This window comes from Ornithodoros turicata, chromosome 4 (genome assembly GCF_037126465.1).
Source record: "Ornithodoros turicata isolate Travis chromosome 4, ASM3712646v1, whole genome shotgun sequence".
NCBI lineage: Eukaryota > Metazoa > Arthropoda > Arachnida > Ixodida > Argasidae > Ornithodoros > Ornithodoros turicata.
Window position 1 is genome coordinate 61,590,432 of NC_088204.1, and position 26,166 is coordinate 61,616,597.

At 47.2% G+C, this 26,166-nt stretch overlaps 1 protein-coding gene across 1 annotated transcript in view; it reads right to left on the reverse strand.

The window, feature by feature from the left end:
- The window catches only part of LOC135391658 (nidogen-1-like), a 59,364-nt gene extending 35,715 nt beyond the window's left edge, over positions 1 to 23,649 (reverse strand). The window contains exon 1 of the mRNA XM_064621997.1: positions 23,383 to 23,649. Within this exon, the coding sequence (XP_064478067.1) occupies positions 23,383 to 23,595 (213 nt within the window). The 5' untranslated portion in view covers positions 23,596 to 23,649. The remainder of the gene's footprint in view (positions 1 to 23,382) is intronic.
- Positions 23,650 to 26,166: the final 2,517 nt, after the last annotated feature.

Here is a 26,166-nt window from a genome sequence, read left to right on the forward strand (position 1 = left end):
TTTCGAGACAACCGGGCTTAGACCACATCGTGACAGAAACGCAGGAAGAGTGAGACATCTGCATCGTCTTATACGTGTCTCGTAGTACATACCCAGGATGCTTCGCGTTCCTGGAACGCGCTTTCGCGGAGGCACGTACCGGCCAAGCACGGTATCGCGGCCCCTCACACCAAGAACAGGAGCACACGTTCTAATACCATGTCTGCGTGACAGTAGCTGAGCTCACTATGAGCTCGTGTATCTATATCTATAACTTCGTTCCTGCACACGATGGAATGACACTAAAGTTTGCAAACATACGTTGTAGCCGGTAGTAAACATGAGTGCGGTGCCGGTATACCCGCGGATACCCGCGGAAGTTTGTTCTCGCGGGTACACATTTCTGTGTCATCGCGGGTTGCGGGTAAGGTGCGGGTAGACCCGCACTTCCTCCGCGGATGACGCTGGTATACCCGCATTACCTGCAGGCACAACACCAACCCGTCGGATTTTGGTGTATGACTCGATTCATTGCGAACATTTGACCCAAAATACTTTCCAAGACGTTCCATATCCAATGCATCATCTCAAAATACGAGGGGTGTTAAAGTCAAACCGGGACTTTCTGTCTCCTGAGTGTACAAATGGCTCGCTGCTACTTCTTTTTCGTCATTTTCACACGCGACAGGCCTCCGCGTTCACCACGTGGTGGTCCAAAGTTTGTGCAAAACAGAAGACACGTGTTGGACAAGATGGTCAACAACGAGGTGAGCGCGCACATCGAACAGCGAATTGTCACGAAGTTTCTCGTAAATGAAGGCGTAAAGTCATCTGCAATTCACAGAAGACTTCAGGCTCAGTATGGCCACGATACACTTAGCCGCAGCAAAGCGTTTGAGTGGTGCAAACGGTTCCGAGACGGCCGTACATCAGTGCAGGACGATTGGAAGCATCCGGGCTCGCCAGCTCCCAAGAAGTTCCGAAGCACCCCGTCTGCAGGTAAAGTCATGGCCACGGTTTTCTGGGACAAGGCTGGCGTTGTTCATGTTGATTTTCTGCCCAGTGGTACCACCATCAATAGTGCATATTACTGCCAGGTTCTCAGGGATATGCGTAAGGCGCTGAAGCAAAAGCGGCAGGGCCTCATCACCAAAGCAGTCCTCCTCCTACAGGACAATGCACGCCCGCATACCGCGCATCTCATCACACGCACCTTACAGGAACTTGGCTGGGAGTTGCTGCCACATCCTCCTTACAGTCCAGACCTCGCACCCAGCGATTTCCATCTCTTCGTGCCACTAAAGGCGTTCCTTGGGGCCTCCACTTCAGCTGCGACGACGAGGTCAAGAATGCGGTCCGATCATGGCTGCTGCGCGCCGGTAAGGATTTCTACGCTGCTGGCATCCAATCCCTCGTGAAACGCTGGCACAAGTGCATTAGTGCAGCTGGAGATTACGTTGAAAAATAAAACTAATTTCTCGCCTGTAAGCTCATTTTACTTTTGCGAAAAATGAAAAGTCCCGGTTTGACTTGAACACCCCTCGTAAAGTTGTTGTTCTTTGCCACATATGGTTAACTTTGGCTAGCTTTCGACACCACGACCGGTACTCTTCGCATCAGTAAGCCGGCAACCATGTCAGCAGTCGCCACAGCGTACGCTTTGGAAAAGTGGCTCGCTAACGGACATTGTCCTGCGCATCAATAAATCATTTCGTGCTGTTACGATCATGTGGCATAGCTGAAACATGCGTACGCGTGGGGCTGCGGGTATATCGGCGGGTATGCGGGTGCGCATGCGGGCTGAGCCAATGACATTGCTGCGGATGCGGGTCGTTCCCTCGCGGGTGCGGTGCTGTTGCGAGTACGAATTTCCATACCCGCTCTCATCTCTAGTAGTTTTCACTGCTTCTCATCAAGCCATCGACTCTATTCTCTACCTTGACAAATACAAGCTACTTCTCGATGGGTGTTTTGACGAGCATGTGTAAAAAAAGTATGCAGAGAGGTTGGTCACAGAGAATATGGAACTGCTCCTCTGCATTCATAGGTTGTTAAGCTGTTAGCAAACGAGACAGGTGTACTAGTATAAAATAAAAGCAAAAGTGCACAGTTGGTGTGGTATACCCAAATGCACCACACCAGCATTGACACGATGTCAGTCCTGGATTCGTAAGGAAATGTCTAAGAGCTCCAATGGACAAACGATGTAGCGATGAGTTAGTCCAACGACCAAGTAGCACTGTCAGACTCAAAGGACTTGCCGCAGCCTTTCATATGGACATACGCGAACAGGGCCACTGTCGTTCCTGTGCACCACAGTGAAGTAGGACATGTTCGCAAGCGTACGGTAGGGCAGTTTGAGGAACTTTTTTCTTCATCTTCTACATCTGAAGTGGGGGTATTAACATTATTTAGACTTAGCCGGTGCAGTAAAGATGTCCGTGGCCTGATCATACCATGAGGGATGGAAAACTCCATAGCGGGGTCTGTGGCTCCGAGGTAATCATCGCAGCATCTACTAAGTGGACGATGCTGAGGCAATTTATCCGCAGCAGACCACCGTAGAAACAAGCTCGCATTATTGTGAGTAAAAGGGATGCAGTCACATGGTCAACGTCAGCAGCAGCATCCGCTGCCTCATTTTCTGCAGTACTATGCTCAGGATCCCATAGGAAGAAGATGTCAGGCCCAACCAGAAGCAAGCAGTGGTGCTGAATACTTAGAGCAGTTCTACGATGATGACATTCCAAGCGGAGACCGGGAGTCGACCCGGGTTCCAATCCGGGAGCCCGCTGTGCTGTCTATGAGTTTCCCCTGGGTTTTCCTCAAACGGCCTTAGGACAAATGTCGGCTCAGTTCCCTGTGAAGTCGGCCCGGGACGCACGACCCCCTGCGATAGTCGTGACGTTGTCCGCCTTAGCGTGGCCGACTGCGGCAAGCAGCTCCATCATCACCACCCAAAAGAAGTTTCAAAAAGCTATAAATTTGGCGATCGGAGCCCAGTCCGGAAGTACCTTGTAGCACGGCTTTTGAGTTCAGTAAAAAGGTCCATTTTTGGAGTGGACCAGACCCTGCACATTCCAGAGCTTTAACGGTACACTCTTAGAAATAGGTCTTCTATCGTGCCGTCGAGAGCTACCGTATCTTCTAGATTCGCGCTCAAGGCCGATCAAGTTTTAGACGGCAGATGCCCACGTGACCCGGGAGGAAAGAAAGTACCATTAAAAAATTGTCTTGCTTTTTTTGGCGCGTACGCCGTGTAGAAGACACGTTTATCACGTGACGAGGAATCGTACGTCGTGAAGTCTCTTTCGTGTTGTCTAAATTTTTGCCGTGGTTTCTATGCGCTCGGAGTGATCACCTGACCGGCGTCGAGGACCGGAGTCACGTGAACTATGCGACGGGGCCAGACATGCTGGTGGCGCGGCACTGCTCACACCTCTTCTTCGATGCCTTGCCGCCAGCGTTTCCTCGCTTTGCTGATTCTGGGATCCTTTTACAGGTAAGACGCTTCCGTTTAATAAATTTATTGCGATAACTATGCTAGCAGCACTACTATTGTAGTGGCTACCTGTTACTTCCCCACACTTCTAATGAGAATTTGGAAGGTGCAAGTGCGAATGGAAGTGGCATGGCGGTCGTGACAGAACGCCAACGAAAGTTATGTGGTCATGCTTTAGGAGTTGAGTAGTGAAGGTATTCGAGAGGATGCTAATGTGTTATCAGCTGTATCCGGTTTGTAGCTCTGTTAGAATTGCCTCTAAACGTGGGCTTCACGAGCGCTAACGTTTGTGTATGGCGCAGGATGTTTTTGTCTTTCGGGGGCTCGTTTCGACCGAGGTTTGAGTAACCATTCTCTGTCTCAGCTGGCCGCAGTGGGTATGGACGTCACCAACGAAGACTTTACTGGTGTTCCACGTGCCGCCTGGAGGAAATTTGCGTGCGATTCATACCGAAGACTGACAGATATTAGCCGGTACACGGCACAAGTGTTACCCGGAACATGCGTCCAATGCTAACACTCACCTGTCGACCATGACCGCATTCAGTAAGTATCTCTTTGATCTCTCCTCCTACATACTTGGTACTGCTGTGGTACCAATGTACCATTTTTCTCTCCTCGCTGCCTCACTTATCATCGTTTTAGTATAAGCTATAGTTCGTACCCTTTCACTGTCGGTAGCGACTTTTATTACACTTGACGTTGTTCCTATCCACTTTGTAATGCGTCTCTGTTGTCGTTTACTTTGTCACAGTTACGCCTTGAAGCAGAATTCCGATTCGAGGCCAGGATGGCAAGCATGGAGAAAACGCTGCACAACGGGTGACAACTGCCATATCAACAGCCCCCACAAAGAGATGTCGAGCCGCTGAAATATGGTGATCATATGCCCTGAGCAACAAACAGGTCTGCATCCCAGCGAAACTTGTTTCGTAGCGAGTTTCAAGCTTGGAAATAGTTTCGCAGCAGCGGCGTCGAGCCGCGCCTTTTTGTGCAATCTGTGATATTTTGACTATGTGTGGTTCTTATTCATTTTTATTTTCTCTGGGTTATTTCTCTGTGAACAGGGTATTTTGCATAGTTTGCAAATCTATTCAATATTCACTGTATCACTGCCACAATTTCACAACTTTGCCGAAATAAAGTCTTCAATCCCCTTTGAATCAAATTCTGTTGACTGCAAGCTTGCCTGCCAAGCCTGCGCCGGTGGAGAGGGGAAGCAGTAGCACGCGGGGAGGGGGAAACGACCGGGAAAGGAGGAAACTGTGACGCATAAAACAGACGGCACTTTTGTGGCTTCTACGAGGGAAACCACGTGATGCGACGTCATTCCCCGCGCTTTCGCGTGGTCTCTACGTAGAAACCCCAAAATTACCGTTTTTCGGGTGTCTGTAGAAGACACGATAGAAGATCCATTTCTAAGAGTGTACTAAACGCGAATGGAAATATCATCCGAGACATAAACAACAGATGACGAGCGTACTCCGTTCATTTCATTCCCATCTCGTTCATATAATCACACAATGTAACGGGGTAGGGTACCGCAATTCCAGTGGTTAAGACCCTCAAGGTTAAGGTCTTTGATGAGCCATCGGCAGTGACAGACACATCAGTAAAGCTTTCTTCCGCGACACGCATATCGCATCCAGGTACTGTAACGTCAGCTATTTGAGCACAAATTAACGGTGGTCATCCTCCGGAGACCTGGGATCCGCAGGCTTACTATCTACAGTCGGGAGCTCTGTCCAGAAGTGTTCCTTTGCGTCACGTGGGGGCAACTAACTGGGAAGGGCATACTGGAACGGCCAGAAGGCCAGGATCACAGTGAAATATACGTAGAGGAATCTCGGACGTGTAGTGTTCAGTGCGACTCACAAGCCGAAAAGCGGACACGAGGAACGTCAATTGAATGTAGAAGCGGCGCTGGAAGTTCGCCCGCTCCAGCAGCAAGAGTACCAACAACGAGCTTGTCTCCGTCGTCTTCGGGACGCCTAGGCAGATTATGAGACCACGCGCTTGAATATACTCAACGGCTTTTGACTGGCGTGGCTGATTCCATGGAGTACAGCGTCCCTTGTACAAGGGAGCTGTGAACTAGAGCACTGCACGGGCCTAGTTTTCAGGCCAGTGCCCGGCCCAGGCCCGGCTGCAACGGCCCGTACCCGGCCCGGGCCCGACGTCTTCTATATATTTCCAGCCCGGGCCCTGCCCGAGCCCGACTCCGCCGGCCCGGGCCCAGCCCGTACGCGACTGTTTCCATGCTCAGGCCCGGTCCCAGCCCGCCTCTGCTCTATCTGTACTCGAGGTTCGGAGGCGTATTTCGATTTACTAAAGAACACAGCGCAGCAAGGAAAAGGACGTAGCTAATTGGTGGAGAGTCAGGAGGTACCCTGGAGCGCAGCAGCGGCTGTGTTTCACTGCCGGCAAGCCGCCCTGTGTTTGGTGCTTGCTTGCTTGGGAACGCAGCGCGCAGCGGCGTGTGGGCGTATGTACATTGCGGCTAAAGAGAGACTCATCGCCGCTCTATTGCACATGCTCCGGTGTTAGTTCCCCTTTTTTAACTCTCACGCGAACGAAATATATGCGGGGATATATCCGCCCCGGCCCGGCCCGTGGGCCGGGCAGGGCTCGGGCTTTCGGGTAAACCCGGGCCCGTGCAGTGCTCTACTGTGAACGTCGCGCAGGTCTTGCGGCTATATGCCGCACACTTTGGCATTATTACTACACAAGGAGCTCAAAAGTCAACAGTGCATGTGCGTAACCGTGTGACAGGTGTAAAGAATAGGGATTTTTAGTGAATCGTGCTTGAGCGCACGTCTTGAACCGTTCGTGCATTTTCGAGATTGACTGACGAATGAAGCAGAGTTTCTGCAATGCTAAATATCACTTCCTTGCTCCTTTGAGGTTGATAAGAGCACGCGTGAGCTCACACGGCCTTGCGTTTATCCTTTTATCGTTAGACCAGAAGTACAGCTTGGATAGAGTGGAATATCTTTTGTGGGCTCCAAGATGTTCTCGTTTCCTGGCGCAGTTTGTTGACGGCTTGAAGTGCTTATAGCATAATATGCTTAAGAGTAGCGGGTCGCCCATGACGCTTTTTGTATTTAGCGTGGACCTCTTAGTATGCAAAGTGGTGTCCTGTCATAATCACACGGTTTTCAGTACCAGGTCCAAGCAAAACGTCAGAATGCGCGGATGTCATGTTTTCTTGTTTGTTTCTTTTTTTGTTCTTGACGGGCGACAAGTGTCTTGTGTAGACATAGCACGATCGACTCCAATTATAACATAGGCGCGATCACTGTGTATACAACTGTCAGTAAGCCAGAATTAGCTACCGGGGGAACCAGTCCGATTGGGGCCACGGGTTGGGAGCCTACAGGTACATCCAGCCCTCCGGGATATTTGATCACGTTTGAGCCACGAAATGTAAAGGAGGTGGTATCCCTCTACAGAGTTCTGATCGACGGCGACGGAATGTCCCGGAAGGCCGGATATGCTGCTGGGAAGCCTCTCAACCCGTTGCTTGATTGTATCAATAGAATTGAGCAGCTTGTGCGATGGCGCGAGGTGATAGCGGGTACGCAGGCCGACACCTCCTTTCCAAAATACAACATCGGTTGTTCGCACCTGATGCACGAGACATTGAAAATTCTTTAAGCAGGAAGACTAAAGCCGGAACGAAAGGGGGCGAGCAGTGTGGAGGTACGTGTGCTCAGGCTGATATCAGCTAGGCATCGCCAACCATGTTTGCAGGAGTTGGCTACTTTGCGTCAAAATTGGCTGGATTGTTGTAGTGCCGAAATTTGGCCAGTGGTGACTTGGCTATTGTTGAAAAAGCTATTTCGCGCGTAAAACCTGTGTACCAGACTGCTGATAAAAAATTTATAACACAGAGTTGAGGCCAAAGTTAAGGACAAGTGTGGTGGGCTAAGGACAAGTGTCGTGGGTCTACACTGGAGCGCGGTTGAACGCCCTTCACCCATTCGGTATTTACATATCACAAATACTCTACACTACAAACACTACACAAATACACAATACACTCAGACCTTTTTCCTCCTACTATTCTATCCCCTTTATCATCTATCTACACTGTTATGTTCTGCATGGCCACTACTTTTTACTTTCTTTATTGCATGCCACGACTGTGTGTTACAAATATACAGGGTGTTTCACCTAACCTGATAAAACTAACTGGCGACGTACTCGCCGGAGCATTATGGGACTTTCGGTAATTACCTTCTGGAAACTTTTGCCACCATTGAGGAAGGCTTTTGACAATTTTTAATTGCGGGAAATGTATCCCGCTTTGACCTTGATGCTGATGACAACCGTCTTACCACAAGGAAAACAAAGCAAACGTCTTATCACAAAGAAGGCAACAAATGAAGGCGGGGACACTTCCTCCTCTAGACGCACATTTGGCACGCGCTTCTTTGCGAAAATCTTGCAGGATGGGCTAAAGCGTCCTTTCTACTTTTTTTTTAAACTATTTCTGTTGTAATACTGGGCATAGTCTTTCTTTCTTCTTTTCTTTTTTTTTTTTTTTTTTTTGGCTGCGGTTATCCGTGGAGGACTTCATATTTCTCTAAAAGAAAGTGAGGTTCGCTTGGCAATTTTTTTCAAAGTCCAATTGACAAAAATAAATTTCCCGCAAGTAAAAATCCTCCAAAGCCTTCCTAAATTGTGGCAAGAGTTTCCAGAAGGTAATTGCCGAAAGACCCGCAATCTTCCGGCGAGTATACGTCGCCAGCCCGAATTCTTTATCACTTTAGGTGAAACACCCTGTATACAGGGTGTCCCAGAAAACGCGTCACTAAATTATAATAAAGAAACTACGCCACCTAGAATCATGCGGTCAACGGCATTTGTCCTTACTAGATTATTGCCACCTCTCGATGTGAATGTCATGTAACTGTCATGTCTCTCATGTGAATGTCATGATAATTATGTAATTTTTTGCGAACTTAACCCGGAAATTGCCAAGTAAAGGTCACCTTTTTACCCCAATTCTCAATCCTCGTTTCCTAAAAAAAATTTAGTGGAATTGTGTACGAAAGTTGTGACGTAAGAGTACTGATGGCTCAGGCTACCGAACATGCCATATACAGGGTGTTTCACGAAAATCCCCCGGCTGAATAATTCGTGAACAGGTGGCGCCATCGAAGAAATTTCTTTTTGGTAAAGATCCTTGGGACATCGGCCATGATCTGAGTAGTGATCGTCTCACTTGCATACGCTCACTAATGAGGTAAACATCTTGATGAGTGATGAACCGGCGAATTAACTACACCGCATAGCACGCTCCTAACCAACCACCATCCCGAATGACAACGTTCTCGCTCGATTAGTTGAAAACGGGAGACGGAGCCTTTTCTTCTGCTTCTTCTTCTTCTTCTTTTTTTTTTTTTTTTTGTCCTTACGTACGGCATCATAGGTACAAAAAAAGGCGTACGCCACCCATCAAGGAAGGGAACGTTGTCATCCGAGATGATGGTTGGCTAGGATGGTGCTGTGTGGTGAAGTCCATTTTTAAGAGTGTAGGAAAGGAGAAGGAACACCAAAGCGTCTCCTTAGGTCTTGCGGCTGCTCCTTATCTTCCGTCACCCCCGTGCGTCAACCAGGCGAATGAACACGAAATTGATAGCTGGATAGCTGATCCAAAGCGCGCATTGGTTTACTGCTCCGCGCAAGAAATATGTAAACCGAAACCAATTAATTACTCGGAAAAATCACTAAGTGTCAACATGTTTTTTTTTTCTTCGAATATTGTTTGCTGAAGGTCCCGATACGTAAAACAGAGGTCCCGTAAGTGTGCGAAATAAAATTTAAAAGTTAGGATGTTTACTTAATTAGCGAGCGTATGCAAATGAGCCGCTGAGTACTCAGTTCATGGCCGATGTCCCAAGAATCTTTACCAAAAAGAAATTTCTTCGCTAGCGCCACCTGTTCACGAATTATTCAGCCAGGGGACCTTCGTGAAACACCCGGTATACCGTATCGATGTCATTCGCGACCATGGTTCTCTGGGGCCGTCTTATGCGGTGAACTTCAGCTCCAAGAGTTTAAAAACAGATGCTGATGACAGTCATGAACCAACCGCCGTTCAAAATAGTATCGTTTCCTTGCCCGATTGGTTGAGAAGGGGAGCCGTACGCCTTTCTGCGGACTTTACATTTACATTAATTGTCACAAACACGCGTACATACTCCCAGCTCTCTCTTCAAATCAGAAGCGATTAACTGCATCGCTTTAATAGGTGGAGCATAGCGTGCTACGCGGTTCTGTGTTTGGGGTGCATGCTTTCTGTGCAAACACGTTGTTCTCTTGCTCGGTGACCTTCCACCCGGAGATAACCTTCATTTACATAACTACCATAAATATTGCTAATAAACATGGTGGTGGTGGACTCAGGGAAAGGTAACGGCAATGGTATCGGAAACAGAAACGGTATATTACCGAAATTGGAGGTGGTAACGGCAACGGAACGGAAACGCATACCACGGCCCTCCATTACAGGAAACAGAAACGGAAACGAAAATTATCGTCCGGTATTGAATTCGGGTAATTGGTTATTCCTGCTGTGCGCTGACATTTTAGTGACTTTTCATTTTATTTTTGTATTTTAATGACTCCATTCCCTGTAATGCTCTAAATACTACACGTGAGCTTTGAAACAAAGCGCAATATTGGATCTCGAGTGTGCATTCTTCGATTACCTCGTCCCAGTCCTCATAACTTCATGACATCAACACATGACAATACTCCACCATAGCACGAGGATGGCAACCTACGATTTTTGCTTGTGCATTTTTCTTTGCTTTTTTTTTTTTTTCACCGTGGGTATGGCAGTACTATTTACTATTGAGAGCGTCCGCTTATGAATGCAACATTGGATCAAGGTTACGCCAATCTTGAGTTGCTGGACTCAGAATGACTGAAGACATGTTCCTACATTTTTAAAAAAATCTTGCAAGATGTGCGCATCACAACGACGTAAAATTACTTGTGTAGTGTGTACGCGTGACACCGAAGCAGCACTTGGGCAAAACAAGGTGCTGACAGAGCCGGACAGGCTGTCCTCCCGCAGCTCTATAACAGCCTTTCCATTACCGGAAGCAGTCACGGAAATGTAACGGAAACGAAATTTAAAGGCTGGTATCAGAAACGGATTACGGAAACGAAAATATAGCAGTAACGAAAATGGAAACGGTAACGAAAATACGTCCGTTACCCTTCCCTGGGTGGCGATGGAAATGCTTGCCGTAGTCGGCCATGCTCAGGCGGGCCACGTCACGACTATCGCAACTTGCGATAGTCGTGATATTCGATACGTGCGATAGTCGACGACGAGGTCAAGAATCTTGACCTCGTCGTCGCAGCTGAAGTAGCGGCCCCAAGGAACGCCTGAGTGGCCCGAAGAGATGGAAATCGCTGGAGGCGAGGTCTGGACTGTAAGGGGGATGTGGCAGCAACTCCCAGCCAAGTTCCTGTAAGGTGCGTGTCGTGAGATGCGCGCTATGCGGGCGTGCATTATCCTGTCCTGTCCTGATGAGGCCCGGCCGCTTTTGCTTCAGCGCCTTATGCACATCCCTGAGAACCTGGCAGTAATATGTACTCTTGATGTTGGTACCGCTGGGCAGAAAATCAACGTGAACAACGCCAGCCTTGTCCCAGAAAACTGTGGCCATGACCTTACCCGCAGATGGGGTGCCTCGGAACTCCTTGGGAGCTGGCAAGCCCGGATGCTTCCACTGTTTTGATGCGCGTTTAGACTCAGGAGTGAAATGGTTCACCCACGTTTCATCGCACGTGATGATCCGATTAAGGAACTGCCCTCCTTCAGTGTCGAAACCGTACCTTAGCTCTTGGGAGATTTCCAGTCTTCTCTGTTAGTCAAACACTGAGAGCTGCCTCGGGACCCAACGGGCACTAACTTTCCGATACTGGAGGTGTTCATGAATGAGAGTGTTCAACGTTCCCACAGAAATGTCCATCTTTCGAGCCAGTTCGAGACACGTTATCCGTCGGTCCTTGAGGATCAGGCGCTCCACAAGTTGGATGTTCTCAGGAACTCTGACACTGGGCTCTGAGCCGCCCCGGCCGGGATGGTCCTGCACTGATGTACGGCCGTCTCGGAACCGTTTGCACCACGCAAACGCTTTGTTGCGGCTAAGTGTATCGTGGCCATACTGAGCCTGAAGTCTTCTGTGAATTTCAGATGACTTTACGCCTTCATTTACGAGAAACTTCATGACAATTCGCTGTTCGATGTGCGCGCTCACCTCGTTGTCTGCCATCCTGTCCAGCACGTGTCTTCTGTTTTGCACAAACTTTGGACCACCACGTGGTGAACGCGGAGGCCTGTCGCGTGTGAAAATGACGAACAAGAAGTAGTGCGAGCCATTTGTACACTCAGGAGACAGACAGTCCCGGTTTGACTTGAACACCCCTAGTGGTGGTGGGTGGTGATAGGGCTTGCCGTTGTCGGCCTCACGTATGTGGGCAACGTCACGACTGACGCCCTGGGGGAATGTGCGTCCTGGGCCGACTTCTAAGGGAACTGTGCCGACATATGTCTGAAAGCGTCTGAGGAAAACCCAGGAAAAACCCCAGACAGCACAGCCGGCACCGGGATTCGAACCCGGGTACCTCCCAGTCTCGTGAACTGAACACCCCTCGTATATAACTACCGTCAGCCCTCGATTTATACTGCCTCGACCTATGACAGTGTCCAATATAATGCAATCCTTGCGGCTCTCCAAGACGCCAACGTAGGAGGATTCTCCGTATCATGGATCCGTGACTTCCTCGCAGGTCGTTCCCTCTTTGTCCGAACTGCTGACGGAGATACCGCACTGTATCCCGTTCACCGAGGCGTCCCGCAGGGAAGCGCACCCCGCCCCTCCTATTCAACATTATGGCCTCCCTCCATTCCTGCACAGCAGCCAAGCCACACCCACATCACAATCTATGCAGATGACATTTGTATTTGAACCGCTTCGTCGTGATGCGATCCAACGTCGTCTACAACGCTCCTTGGACACAGTCGCCCACTAGATATCCCGACCGCGGCCTAGCCATCTTACCCGCCATGCCATTTCCTTTTAGCCATGGCCTTTATACGGAGATCATTCCACAAATATCCACCCTTCATCGATGGTTCACCCCTAACTTTTGTCAAAAACTGCCGTTACCTGGGTTTCACAATTGACCGAGGCCTCACGTGGTCCTCCCACGAGAAAACGCTTGTTACGAAAGCCTCCGGCCTGGTCAACGTCCTCAAACGCATTGGAGCTGCGTCCTGGGCCCCTTCCTGCCAGGACCTCCTCCGGGTTAATAAGGCTCTTCTTTTGGGCACACTGCGATACAGTCTCCCGATCCTTCGTGGCCTTTTCTGCACTCAAGAACGAGACCGCCTCAACCTCTACGCTCGCAGTCTCTGTGTCTGTCTTGGAGTCCCTCGAACAACGGAGACATTCCGTACTTGCCGAAGCTAGGGAGCAGCCTATCCCCATTCTGCGGGACTCAGCCACCCTCCGCGCTCCCTCTGCCTGACGCAACCTTCTCATCCCCTCCGCGGAATTGCTGTGAGTTGCCCTGCGTCCGCTTTTCCCAATTCAGTAGCCCGCTTACGAGACTATCTCCCGTCGTAGACACCTGTCCCTTCCTTTACGCCAGCAATGTGGACATTTGAACGGCCTAGCATTCATGCAACTATCCCGGACCTTTCCCGAAAACAGACAATCAGCCCTGTGGTGGCCCAACAACTCGTTTTGACCCACCTCACCTCTACTCGTCCCCACTGCTGAGAAACCTTCACTGATGCCTCCGTAAAGGCTGACGCATCGGGCGCAGTCTTTTACGTCACCGATACAGACCACGAACAGGCCTACAAACTGCCCTACCCGATGTCGTCCACGAAGGCTGAACTCTTCGACATCCTGACCGCTCTGGAATACATTGTTGACTTGCCACCTGGTAAATGGGTCGTCCTCACCGACAGCAAGGCGTCGCTCCTGCTCTTGATGTCGCTCCACACGAACCTCATAGAGGGTATACCCAGCCTGATCACACAGTCGTACAATAGATTCCGCTCCAATGGTCATGTTTCGTCCCTCCAGTGGGTGCCCGGTCACGTAGGTCTGACCGGTAACACACGCGCTGCCGCAGCTGCCATTCCTGCCACTGCACGTCTACCCCGGCATTCGGTTTCGGCTTGCCGTCTATCTATTCGCCGCCGGTGTGCTGCCCGTGCCCAAGTGTTCAGATCTGAGGCTGTCTCATGCAACAGTCACATGCTGTTCATCGACCCTCGGTTGCCTTCTTCACTGCGTGCCACTGCAGCCGCCGCGAGGAATCACTTCTGCAGCCACTCCGTCTCAACTTTGCTCGTACACCATTACTGCTATACAAAATGGGCCAATCCAGCTCCCCCTTTTGTCCCAGCTGTGGCGAGGTGGCCGATATCCCTCATTATCTTCCCCACTGCAAGCAGCACCTTCCCCAACGGCAAGACCTCCGTCATCTAAAGCAGATTGGATGTGTATAGGAGGTGAGGTTCCTCTATATGAGTCCTGACCGGCGATGAAGAAATGTCCCAGCGGGCAGTTGTGCGTGGCCTCACGCTAGGACGATGCCGGTAGAACTGGCTACCAGGCGCCAGCAGAGGCACGTCTTCATCGTCGTGGACGGGCCGCCACAGGTCCAGCATGATGTCCATGGCCACTCCCCTTGGTTCAGTCACTCACACACCCCTGTCACCACAGCCCTGCTCCGCTTCCTGCAAAACTGGGGCCTTGCGTCAGCCCCCTGACCGGGCTTTCTCGTGCCATGTCGTGTCTGTGCTGCACTAACTGCTTTTCTTTGTTCTTCCTGTCTTTTTTTAAATGTTTTGATATTTCCTTCTTCTTTTTTTTAATAGCAAGGCGGTGTCAGCCTGACAGATATTTCCTCCTTTAATGCGCTAGCATTAGGAGTGTCAAAATGGAAAAGGCTGTATGTATGTATATGTGTGTGTGTCCGTGTGTGAGATGATGAAGCCTCACCGAGACAGCGGTATAAGTGCACATGCAAAGGGGATATAAGAAGGTAAATGTAAATGGAGGCAAATGATTTGAAATTGAAGTACTGGAAGGTAATTAAGAGTAAAAGGTAAGAGTAACTGAAGTCAATTAGAGGTAATTAAATGCAATTAAAACATGAAAGTTGAGTTTAAAGGTAATGAATGTAAGATATATGCAATTAAGAGAAAGATTAAATGAAATTAAAGAATACCGAAGGTAACCGCAGGTTACACCGGAGGTAATTAAGTGTAATTAAAGGGCAATTGACGTCAATTAAAGAAGAATTGAGAGTAATTCAGGCAAGGAAATGTAATTAAAAGGTAATTAAGGGAATTCAAGATTACCTCATGTAACCTGCCGTTACCTAAGGTAATTAAGGGTAATTACAGGGTAATTGAAAGTAATTGAGTCTAATTGAAGGCTAATTAAATGAACTTAGATATAGTAATTGAAAGTGTCAAACTGGGAATCAAGCATTGACTGGAGGTGGACAACCGGAAGTGGAGAACCGAAAGTCTAGTTGGACTGGAAATGCATACCGGAAGTCAAGTATAGACGGGATGTGGACATCCGGAGTCGGGTTTAGACTGGAAGTGGACTACCGGAAGTTGGGTTTAAACCGGAAGTGGATACCCGGAAGTCAAGTATGGACCGGAAAAGGCGCTAACGCTATTAATGCTTTCTTTTTGTTTGCCTTTATTTTTCCCTTTTTTTCCTGGGAATAGCAAGCCGCCATACCGGTGGCTAACCTTTCCCTCTTATTTTTTTATATATAATAAACATATTCCCCGCCGCTAACACATTTCTCTCCCATTTGCCATTAAATCGCCAGTGAATGTTTCTTTCTATTAAACATATCCCACGCCCTCGATTTATGAACGGCGTGCGTTCCTCGGAAAATCGTTCACACAACGAGGGATTCATAAATCGAGCTTCACAGTGAGCGAAACCCTTAGAACGACAGGAACTGCATTGTGGCGTTGTGTAACATTTATTTACTTTACGGTCAGTGGTATTTATTTCTGAAAATAGTTGAAAATGGCGCTCTGTGTCATTGACTCTCCACTATCAATTTTGCTGAGAAGAGACGTTAGTAGTGTGACGCTACGCTACTCGCACCTATCCTCAAAGTCATCGCATTCTGCAGACGGTTCCACGCCGACCCAGCTGTAACGCGCAGTTCACGAACGTTTTGCCGCTGCCGTCTGCCGCTGAATTCATGAATACATGGCGGTCATGTTCGCCGTGGTGAACGTGCTCCTTACGGCAGATATCTCGTTGTCACCTGTGATCAGTGCCGGTCTCTTGCATCGATCTCGCATCCTCGATATTCGCAATGCGTCCATTGCCACGTTAGACTTGAAATGACAGTCGTTGGCATGTCACGCCACAGAGACAAAGTTCATTTTCTTATCTTTCGTTCTCGAGAGTGGGACACTGGGTAATACATGTTTGCACTCTTCACACCAATTCATGTGTTAATGACCTGGACCTGCGCTCCTCCCGTTCATAAATCGAGGTCATAAAAGGTAAACTCTTCTAAGTTGGTGCCCAAAAAAATGCGTTCACAGTTCGGAAATCGAGGTTCATGAACCGAGGGAGATATACATGGGAAGTGTTCCGTCCGGCGACGAACTGTTCGTAAAGCGAGGTGATTCGTAAGTCGAGGTTTGAGTGTATGTATTAGTGGTGGTGGTGGTGGTGAAAGCTCGCCGTTGTCGGTCTCACAGAGGTGGGCAACGTCACTCACGACTAACGCTCTGGGGGGAATGTGCGTCCTGGGCCGACTTCTAGGGGAACTCTGTGATTTCATCATATCACGCATTCGGGACCAACCAGAGTACAGAATGGCAAGGTTAGAACTCCCGATTCACGTAAAGTACCCCAAAAAGGCGGCTTATTTTCAATAAATCAGAAAAGAGAACGGGAAATTTCTCCGCATAACACCGCTTCTCGCGAACTATACAGGGTGTATTTTTTTATTCGTTATATAATTCTTATAAAAAACAAACTACAAGAGCAAAATAGATGCCGTTTTTGCAGTTGAGCTATATGGTCAGGCGAACATTCTCTCGAAGAAAGTATGTAACTACAACATCACTAATTACCTAAAATTCATTAATTAACTCTTTAATTAGGGGATTTCGCGGAAAAGCTAGATTACAGAACGGGAGATATTCCTCGTTGAAAGACATTCCATGTTTAAAAACCATTAAACGCGCACGTGTGTTGAAATCGCTGAATCGCTGAATTTCGCTATGCAAATGAGCCGAAACAAGAACTACGCACTCTTGGAGCGCAGAAATGAAGCGTCCTTCGCCTTATCTGGGTCGGAGAGCGGCCTATCTGGTCAACAGATTAGCTCTTACACCAATCAGCTCCATCGCTCCAAAGCACGTGGCCCTCTCACGTGGACTGCCTGTCGCTCTTTCTGCGCTCGAAAAGTGCGTAGTTCTTGTTTCGGCTCGTTTGCATAGCGAGATTCAGCCATGGATATTTCAAGGCACGTGCGCGTTTAAGGATTATTCAAACATGGAATGACTTTCAACGACTAATATCTCCCGTTCTGTTATCTCGCTTTTGAGCGAAATCCTCTAATTAAAGAATTAATTAATGAATTTTAGGGAATTCGTGATCTTGTAGTTACATACTTTCTTCGGGGGAATGCTCGCCTGGCCATATAACTCAACTGCAAAAACGGCATCTATTTTGCTCTGCTAGTTGTTTTATAAAAATTCTGTAACGAATAAGAAAAAACACCCTGTACGGTTCGCTAGAAGCGGTGTTATGCGGAGAAATTTTATTTATTTTTGTTGCAGCTTTTCTTTTTCTCGCGAGAGTTAAGCGATCATCTGTGAGACGGGAAGTTATATTTCCACGTGCTTCTCTCATTGTTATCCAATAGCCACAATATACAACGACGTTTTTAACCGAAAACGGCGGGGAACGCGCGCTGTGCCTCAATTTGGTGGCAGCAACGAATTGCTTATGGTACACTCTTAAACCCGTACCTTTTATTGTAACTTTTAGAACCATGTAACTTCTATATAGACGTAGATTTCGAGATTTCTTATAGGTTACACCACTGTAACGTATATTTAGAGGTTAAAAGCGACCAAGGTCATGTCTTTCCAACAGGAATAGAAGTTACATCTCGGAAAAAACAAAAACAGCTTGTTGTAACTTATAAATGTACCCTCTACTCCGACACTGTAACTTCTAAGCGAAATCTCCAACGATAATTTCTTTGTTAGTTTCTTATCGTTTGTTTTCCTTCTGTTTTTCAGCATAATGGCACGTTTCAGCCTCCCATTCGAGACGACAGTTGCGAATCTACGCTGTTATTTTTTATCTGTTTCAGCGTCATCTACACGTCGACTACATGTTATCAATGCTGTATGAACACAGATTATAAGTTCGCAGTCTGGAATACTGATAGTATGTTTCTTTCTAAAGGGTGGAAAACCACTGTCAATGCCGCAACCACCAAGATTTCCGATTTCGCTGCGTAGCCGAGCCTGGTCTAGGTCTATCCACACAGAGAGCGGTTTCCTTGAGACGCTTAACGCTCGTCGTCCGTCCGTTAACAAGTGTAATCTGTTTTAATCAGTGGTTTTCCTCGCGTTTATCATAGTATCGTCAGGAACAACGGAAAAGCTAGATGTCGCTAGCAAACAAGGATATTTTCGGTGTTCTCAGGGGAAAGTGTAGTGAGTGCGAAGATTGCAAAGAATATATAACCGAAAACGAACGTCACCACCGCAGCCCTAATTCACACACTTCATACACTGGGTAAGTGTACATTTTGTGCTAGGTACGTGTGTTATTTTGATAGCAAGAGCTCTTAGCGCATGTTTGTTGTGATTATGGCAAGCGTTTTGCGGTCCTGCATATGAACGCCACTTACGCTTGCTACTTTTCTGCTCTTACTTGGTCGCCAAGTCAATACACCGGCGTGCATTTTGCGAGCTGCGGATATATGCACCGAGATATATAATTCGCAGCTTCCTACTTGTTGTAGTCTTACGATATTCTAAGACTCAATCGCGGAGTGAACGCCTTCCCGCATTTATGCTGCTTTGTACCTTGTGCTTTGTACGGATTTGAATGGTTCCGTAAATGTTACTCTCATTGCCCAAACTTTTGTTCCCAGGATCCCACATGCAGGTTCACATACGGTCACCAGCGCAATGCAGTACCTCACAAACTCGTCCCAGAGCGCCTCCAACGCTGATAACGCAGTAATGTAGTGTCTCCTGCGTTACTGTACACCCATATTCCTCAAGGTTGTGTGCGTTTTATGTAATACTGTATTGCCATTTGCGCTGGCCTCTGCAACACGAATGTGGAATAAATTCGAATGTGGAAAAAATGTTCTGCTGCAATTCTTCATTTCGTTGGGTCTGTTCAGCTTAGCAAACATAGGTCAGTTGTTTTGACTCGCTGGCTTCCTCGCACTTTTATGCATTGCTTCTCACTTAGAAGATAGTTCTTTTTTCCACATACATGGTAAAGCGGCCATGGTTTCTCCTCACATCAGAATCGCACTTGTGCACAATGTGTCACCTCTCGACAGACTTCTGTTTTTGTAATATACATATGTTTAAGATCTCCTTTTCTGCTGGTTCATTTTCGTACCTTGGTGTGTTCTGTAAATGTCTGTCCATATCCCACGCACAGGGTGTTTGTTTTTATTCGCATCACACCAGCGCTCATTTGACAGGTGGGTTATGTTAATTTTCGCAAATTAACCCATCCGTAGTTACAAACATTTCCGACATTCCCTGACGCATGTGTTTGTAACTACGGATCGATTAATCAGCAAAAATTCACATAACCCAGCTGCCAAATGAGCGCTATACTCTGTTGCGAATAAACATGAACATCCTGTATAAAAAGCCGCACGTTGGCGTAACCTTTACGGGCAGGTGCTGGATTGAAGGCCGTAACCTCTAATTAGCCGGTTTCCTAGTAACTTTTATAAAAGGTACTGCTCAGAGGGTACCTGGTAGCTTCTGAAATAGAGGGTAAAATATTGCGTTTTTTTACCCTTTACTAAAGGGTACCGAGTTAAGAGTGTATAGCTCGAACAAGAAGAACGAACGGTCCTCTTGTGTTTACTTTCATCGAGGTACTTTCACATAGTAAGAGAACTTTCCCCGACCAGGAAGAAGGAGAACTTCCGCGGTACTAACATCAGCACCATCGTGCGAGAACACATATAATTTGTCGCGGTGGGAAGTGCTTACGATTTTATCGCTGTGTTCTTTCTATGCGCCGGCGTTTTCAATTCCTTTTCTCTCTCACGCACACAGAGTCATGCAGGGCGTTAAGTGTCCTAATTGTTCCAATTGAATGCAACCACGAGACAGTGTTTGAGTTTCTCGTATAAACAGATATGTGACCTAGAAGAGTGTGTTTGCCGTTTAGGAACACCGCTGAAGCACGAAAGTGGTACTGTAGAATCCGTCACCGACCGGTTGGTATGGAATACGGTCAATTCCTATTTGGTAGGTATGTCAGCTCAATGTGAAATACCAGAGTGTAATCATATGGGGTTAGACGAGAGATGTCTCAAAATTCGAGGCGTAAATATCTTTTCGCATTATTAGATTCTGCAAGAGTGTTTGCATCTTAGGCCAACTATACACTCTTAAAAATGAACTTCATCGCATAGCACGCTCTTAGCCAACCATCATCTCAAATGATATCGTTATCTGCCCTGGTTTGATGGAAACGGGAGGCGTACGCCTTTTTTTGTGAACTTATGCTGGTCATAATTGTCACAGAAAAGGCGTACGCCTCCCGTTTCCATCAAATCAGGCCAGATAACGATATCATTCGAGATGATGGTTGGCTAGGAGCGCGCTATGAGGTGAAGTTCATTTTTAAGAGTGTACAGGGTGTTTCAGTTAAATCCTCGGGCTTAATAATTCGCGAACGGGTGCACCAATCGAAGAACTTTCTTTTCTACAAGTATCAGTTCGATACCACCTACAAGCTGCGCACCGTGTGAATGAGTGGGAGGCGCTCATTATTTAAATAAAAATCCAAATTAGTTTCGTGAGAAAAAAAACGTAACTTTACTTTCTTAACTTTGTAACTTTCTTTACAATGGCTGACCTTCTTCGTGTTATGTGGCTTAGTTGTGCTTTAAGGGTAAGGCTCTTGAACTTGTCTGGGGGAGAGATCTTGCGTCCTGGGTCAACTTCACAGCGAACTGTGCCAACATTTGAATTAGAGCGTCTATGGAAATACCCAGAAAGCACAGTCGGTCCTGAGATGCGAGTCTGGGTTCGAATCCCGGCATTACAATGAATGAAGTTAATAAACGCACTAAACTTTCACCAGACATGCTATCACGTCACGGGACACGAATTTTGTTAACGTCACTGTTAAAGGTACTGTAAAGCAGCACCGATCAAATGTCATTTAGTGTGGCTATTCGATAGTCCAAGGCACCAAGACAAAAACAAAACTGCGCTGGTTTCATTCCAATCGACTGTGCAATTAATTAGAAAATTACAATTAAAGATTACAGGCAACACTGTACTAGGTATTCGAAATGAATCCGCACCCCTGCCACATACGGCGGCAACCACATTGCATGCGTATAACACTGGGCCCGACATAACAATTCACCACAATCCACCATAAAATCCGCCCCTGCAATCCACACAACGATCCACATCTGAGGATAACCGAATAAGCGAACTGAAATGAAATGCTGAGCTGTTGAAAAAAATGTGTCAGACGTTCAAGAAGCCAGACAGCGTCGGGACTTGTTTGTTCACAGAGGTTCACAGACAGAGATTGTTCGTTCGAAAGAGGTCGCGAACAGAAGGAGCGCGCAGGCGCAGCAGAGAAGTAGGGAGAGCCTCCACCGCCAGCGTCCAGCGCTGGGTTACTTCGCAAAAAACACTGTTAACAGGGGTTTTAGGATGCATAGGCAAACAGGGAAACTAATAATATGGTTACTAAAATAACGAAGTTCCGATGTAATAGTTTGTAATACCAATTTTCAGTGTTGCCCGCTGTACAGGGGGTTGTTTGACACCAGGCGTCGCACCGCTCCACTACGCGGCGTTTTTCATGGCAAATTAAAAATATTTATAGCGCGTTGTCGGTCGTATGGTTCCGCATGTGGTATTTAGAAGCAACAAAGTCTCTAGTCACATCACCGGCATATCATGCTTGTCTACTGCTTTACAGTACCTTTAAAGCGCACAGGCTAACGTACGTTTTGACATCACAGTTTTGACTGCGATGTCGTAAAAGTGTTTCTGTAGAACACTCTAAGAAAAAAGGGCCTGAAAAGGTGGAAACTTCTATAGTCACCACCTAGGTCCACATAGCGTCTGATAAAGGGTGTAAAAGGGTGGTAAAAGCAATCATCATATATCCAAATTGCTACGAAAAGGCGTCCGCCCCCCCTCGCTCACCGAATCAGAAGTGGTAACCCTGTCATTCGTGGCAGAGAGTGAGGTAGCAGGTAGAACTTTGCAACCTTTTAGGCACAACATATGCGACAACTATTACCTCCAAAAAGGCGTAACTGCTCTACTCTTTTTGCTAAGAGTGAAGGACCGCGGAATTCTGAAGTCCCAGTCCCTTGTCGGTGCTTCCGCAACATCAGTCGATGTTCAGGCTTACATTCAAGAGTTCAGGACAAGTGTGGAATGACGAAATCGTGTTGGAAGGATTGAAAAATCGATGTCCAGTCGTGAAAATGTTGCTGTTGAAAGAGTTCTAAATGTGTACTTATAGATAGTGAAAGTGCTTCAGTAGATTGGGATCAGTAAGTCACTCGGGTTCATGAAATCTGATCTTTGCAAGTTCCAGTGGCTGTACTTTTCCATCTTCTTTACCACTCGTTCGCTGGATTTGATTTAGCGGAATAATATTGTCGCGAAATTTGTGAAATTACCTTTTCACAGTAGGAACGAAGCACTTATACGTACGGATGCCGCGTATTCACGGTCAAAGCTGATATTCAATCATGACCTACGAAATGAATGTACGCCGTTGATAGAGCGAGGTTCATGAAATGGGCCTCGTATGCCCGTTGTCTCGTACTCTAAAAATACTTGCATATACGCCAAAATTTATTTAATTGCGTTTAAAATAAATTTCAAGTTATTTACAAAGTAGTTATAGTAATTAATTTTTCTCACACTGATAAATCTTTTGAGCCCTCGCAATGAAATACCCTGGGAACCCCGTTCAGAGGAATGCTAGCTGGGAGAACACTGCTTCCATGAGATAAGAACATATTTTCCCTTCAAAGGTCTCTGTGTACTTGTCTCTTATCGTTGTCTCTTCTTGGGTCGAGAGGCTCAAGATGCAGAGAGCAAAGGTACATGGGACCGCCGACTAGATGACATGTGATGATGTTGTTCTGTTTGTGCCCTAAATTTACTCTCTAGTGTCGCAGCTTAGCTTCCTCACTAAACCAATCACCTCTCGCGGCAGTTTGTTGTCAGTAAAAATAAACAATACGGTTCCTCCACTTCTCACTTAATCGACGCCGCCAATCGAACGTAATTTTCCTGTATCTGAAAACAGCCTTACATCACTTGTCAAACCAGGCCTAACATAAACAAGAAGTAGAGTGGTTTGTTCTCCCCAAGACCACTTAGCAGCAACGCCATCAATGGCTTCCGTGGGGTTGAAAACACGTGCTCGGGAGTTCGTTGCCGCTTAACCGTCACAGTGCACCTCGCTTAATTGAGATCAATATGAAGCGTTTGTTTACTCCCTATTCTCCTTCAGTTCAGTTAAGCTATAGACGATTAAGCGTTATTAAACAACTCGTAGAAATTGCAAGGTACTCACGTATAGCGTGGAATACTCTCTCCCGTAAAATAAGATTGGAGTACTGAGCTGCAACTCCGAGGAGCTAACATCGTTGTCCGGCGACAAGCTTTGGTCGACGGTTGGTCCAAAAGGAAAAAAGTCATCCTTGGACAGACATTGCACGTGGACTGCGTTGAGAATGATGGCAGCCACCAACCACAGGGAACTCCGTGCTGACGCCGGTATCGCCATCCTTCAACAGGGCCGCTCGCACGCCGGGTCGTCTGCTGCGTCGTCTGCGACACCGATTGCAATTGCACTCCCAGAGGGCGCGTCTGTTGCCGGTGCGCGCCATCTTTGGACCATAACCTCTCGACTTTCCGGAAAAAAAAAACATCGCGGAATATTTACACGTCACTGGGTTGTACTTATTGTTTGAGAAATATTTGCTGGCGTGAGATAAGACATTGAATGTAATTGCACATAAAATGATGCTATATGAGCTTCGAGCGTAAGAAATTCGTAAGCCTTTGTGTGTGTGTGTGTGTGTGTACTTTGCTCAGTGACTCAATATCAGATATTCAGTGCAGATACTGAATATCTGCATAGATCTGCACTCTTAGAAGATAACTTCACGCCAGAACACACTGCAGGCCAACCGTTGTATAGCAGGACCAACGCCTTTTTGTGACAATTGACATCAATGCTTTAGTGTCACAAGAAGACGGATATCACTGTCAACAAATCGGGACAGAAAACAGTGTCATCCTGAATGATGGTTCGCCGGGAGCGCGTTATGCAGTGAAGCTCTGTAGAACAATTAAGTTTGATTCGCACAATTTCCAGGTTCAACGTCCGTCCTTCGTAACTTCTACATCTGTTCCACATCGCCCTGAAGCTTTTCTAGCTGTCCCTGCGCGGGGCTATAACATACCTGCACGTCTTTTCGCGGAAAGCAAACTTCTGTCGGCAGTGTGCTGATGTTGTTGATGTGGTGGCAAAATAATAACAATAACAATAATAATCAAAATTATGATGATGATGATGATGATAATAATACAGAAAAGTTTAGCTTGCGTCTAACATGATTACGGGCATAGCATACATAAAGACCAACACTTGTAAGAATTCACGACACGCAGTTACCCCTAATACAGTATTCTATACCGGCTACGGTTCCAGCATGACTATTTTTCTCCCAGTTATTTATCACAAACTTGAAGATATTCGCAGAAGTGTCGCATAAGTTCTCAAATTTCCCGGCGAAGCGTCCTCAAATGCGGTGCAAGCGGGTGACGACGCGACCCTCTCTATGCCTGCGCATCGCGTGATCATTTTGCCGCGTTATATGAAGCGGGTGCTTTCTATTTTGGTTCCCAGCTGGAAGACCGTGAAGCGTAACCCGCGCTCAAGACTCCGGAAGTGATTCCCGGAATGAACTACGACCCTGGATCTAAAATAGAGGGGAGACCCTTGTGGGCATCAACAGACAGAGAAATGCCCTCGCAGATCAGGGGCAGATCGAAGACCCGAGACCCCCTTTTAGTGGGCCACACTGGGAGCAGGGTGTGGGTTAACGCACTGGCCGTGCGTCGTCACCATTCTCTTCGCAGATGTTGGACACAGTTTCATAAAAGAATATCTTCTCACGAAAGGAGGGAAAGGGTGCAGGCAAGCTGGTAACGATAGAGGAAACCGAGAGGAAAAAGATAGGGCAACGAGCCGAGGCGAGCTCCATCTCGTGGCAAACAAGATGTCTGGATTCTCGGAGCTGATCGTGCACCTGCAGCAATGTCAAGGGGTTCCATGACATTTCGTCGAACTCGGTTTCATCGAGCGCCATTGGAAACGGACGTTTCATCGAACGCCGTTTCATCGAATCTGTGGCCGCCGCTTTTTCTTGCGGCAACGTGTGAAAGACGTAAAAGGCTCCCCTGACCTAACCTTGGTCAGGCGTCGATGAAACGGCGTTCGATGAAATGGGCGGACACCATGTCAAGGTTGTAAGCCCCTTTTTCGTGAGATTATACTACGGTATAGTCCTCTGCTGTGAGCGTGAGAAATACCGCGCGCTGTTACGAGAATCTGTAGAGATTACCTCCAGAAGAAATGTCGTCAGCAACCCTTCCCTCATTCCCCATGTCCCCCCCCCCCCCCACCCCTTTCGGCGATTGTTGAACACATAGGTCGGAACTTGTCGAATAAACCAAGGATTTGTTTTGTTGGCCCTTCCGTCTTCCGTACCCTTTCGGCTTCCTCTAGTATGAATCCCTTCTCACACTGAAACAATAAAAAACAAATCACTTTCTGAGTCTGTGGGTTGCGCAGTCCGCATGGTCGCGAATGAGGTGTCCGCCCAATTCATCGAACGCCGTTCCGTCGACGCCGTTTCATCGAATGCCGTTTCACTCAACACATCACCATGTGACTTGTACAAGACATGCACATACGTTTCCGGGTCAGTAAGCAGAAAATGTTCGTGTTTCCGCATGATAACTTTGATATTTGACAGCATATTGCCTTGCCTATTCAATTGCACAGTTTCATAACGGTGTTCCTGACCACTGCTACGATCTAGTGTATAGGATAATCGATCAAGTAAATTACTGTGTGACTCTTTCCATATGAACGTCCATTTTACTCGTCACTCAAATCGGTTTGCGCCCAAACAAAAATTGAGGAGCGGTCTTGATAACATAACAGAATGATAGATGATAATTAGTTCCGATCAAGCTATCTATTGCCAGACTACAAAAATATACAAATATTTTGAAAATAGACTGAAGTCTACGGTGTAAGCTATTGAAGAACGTTGATTATTTA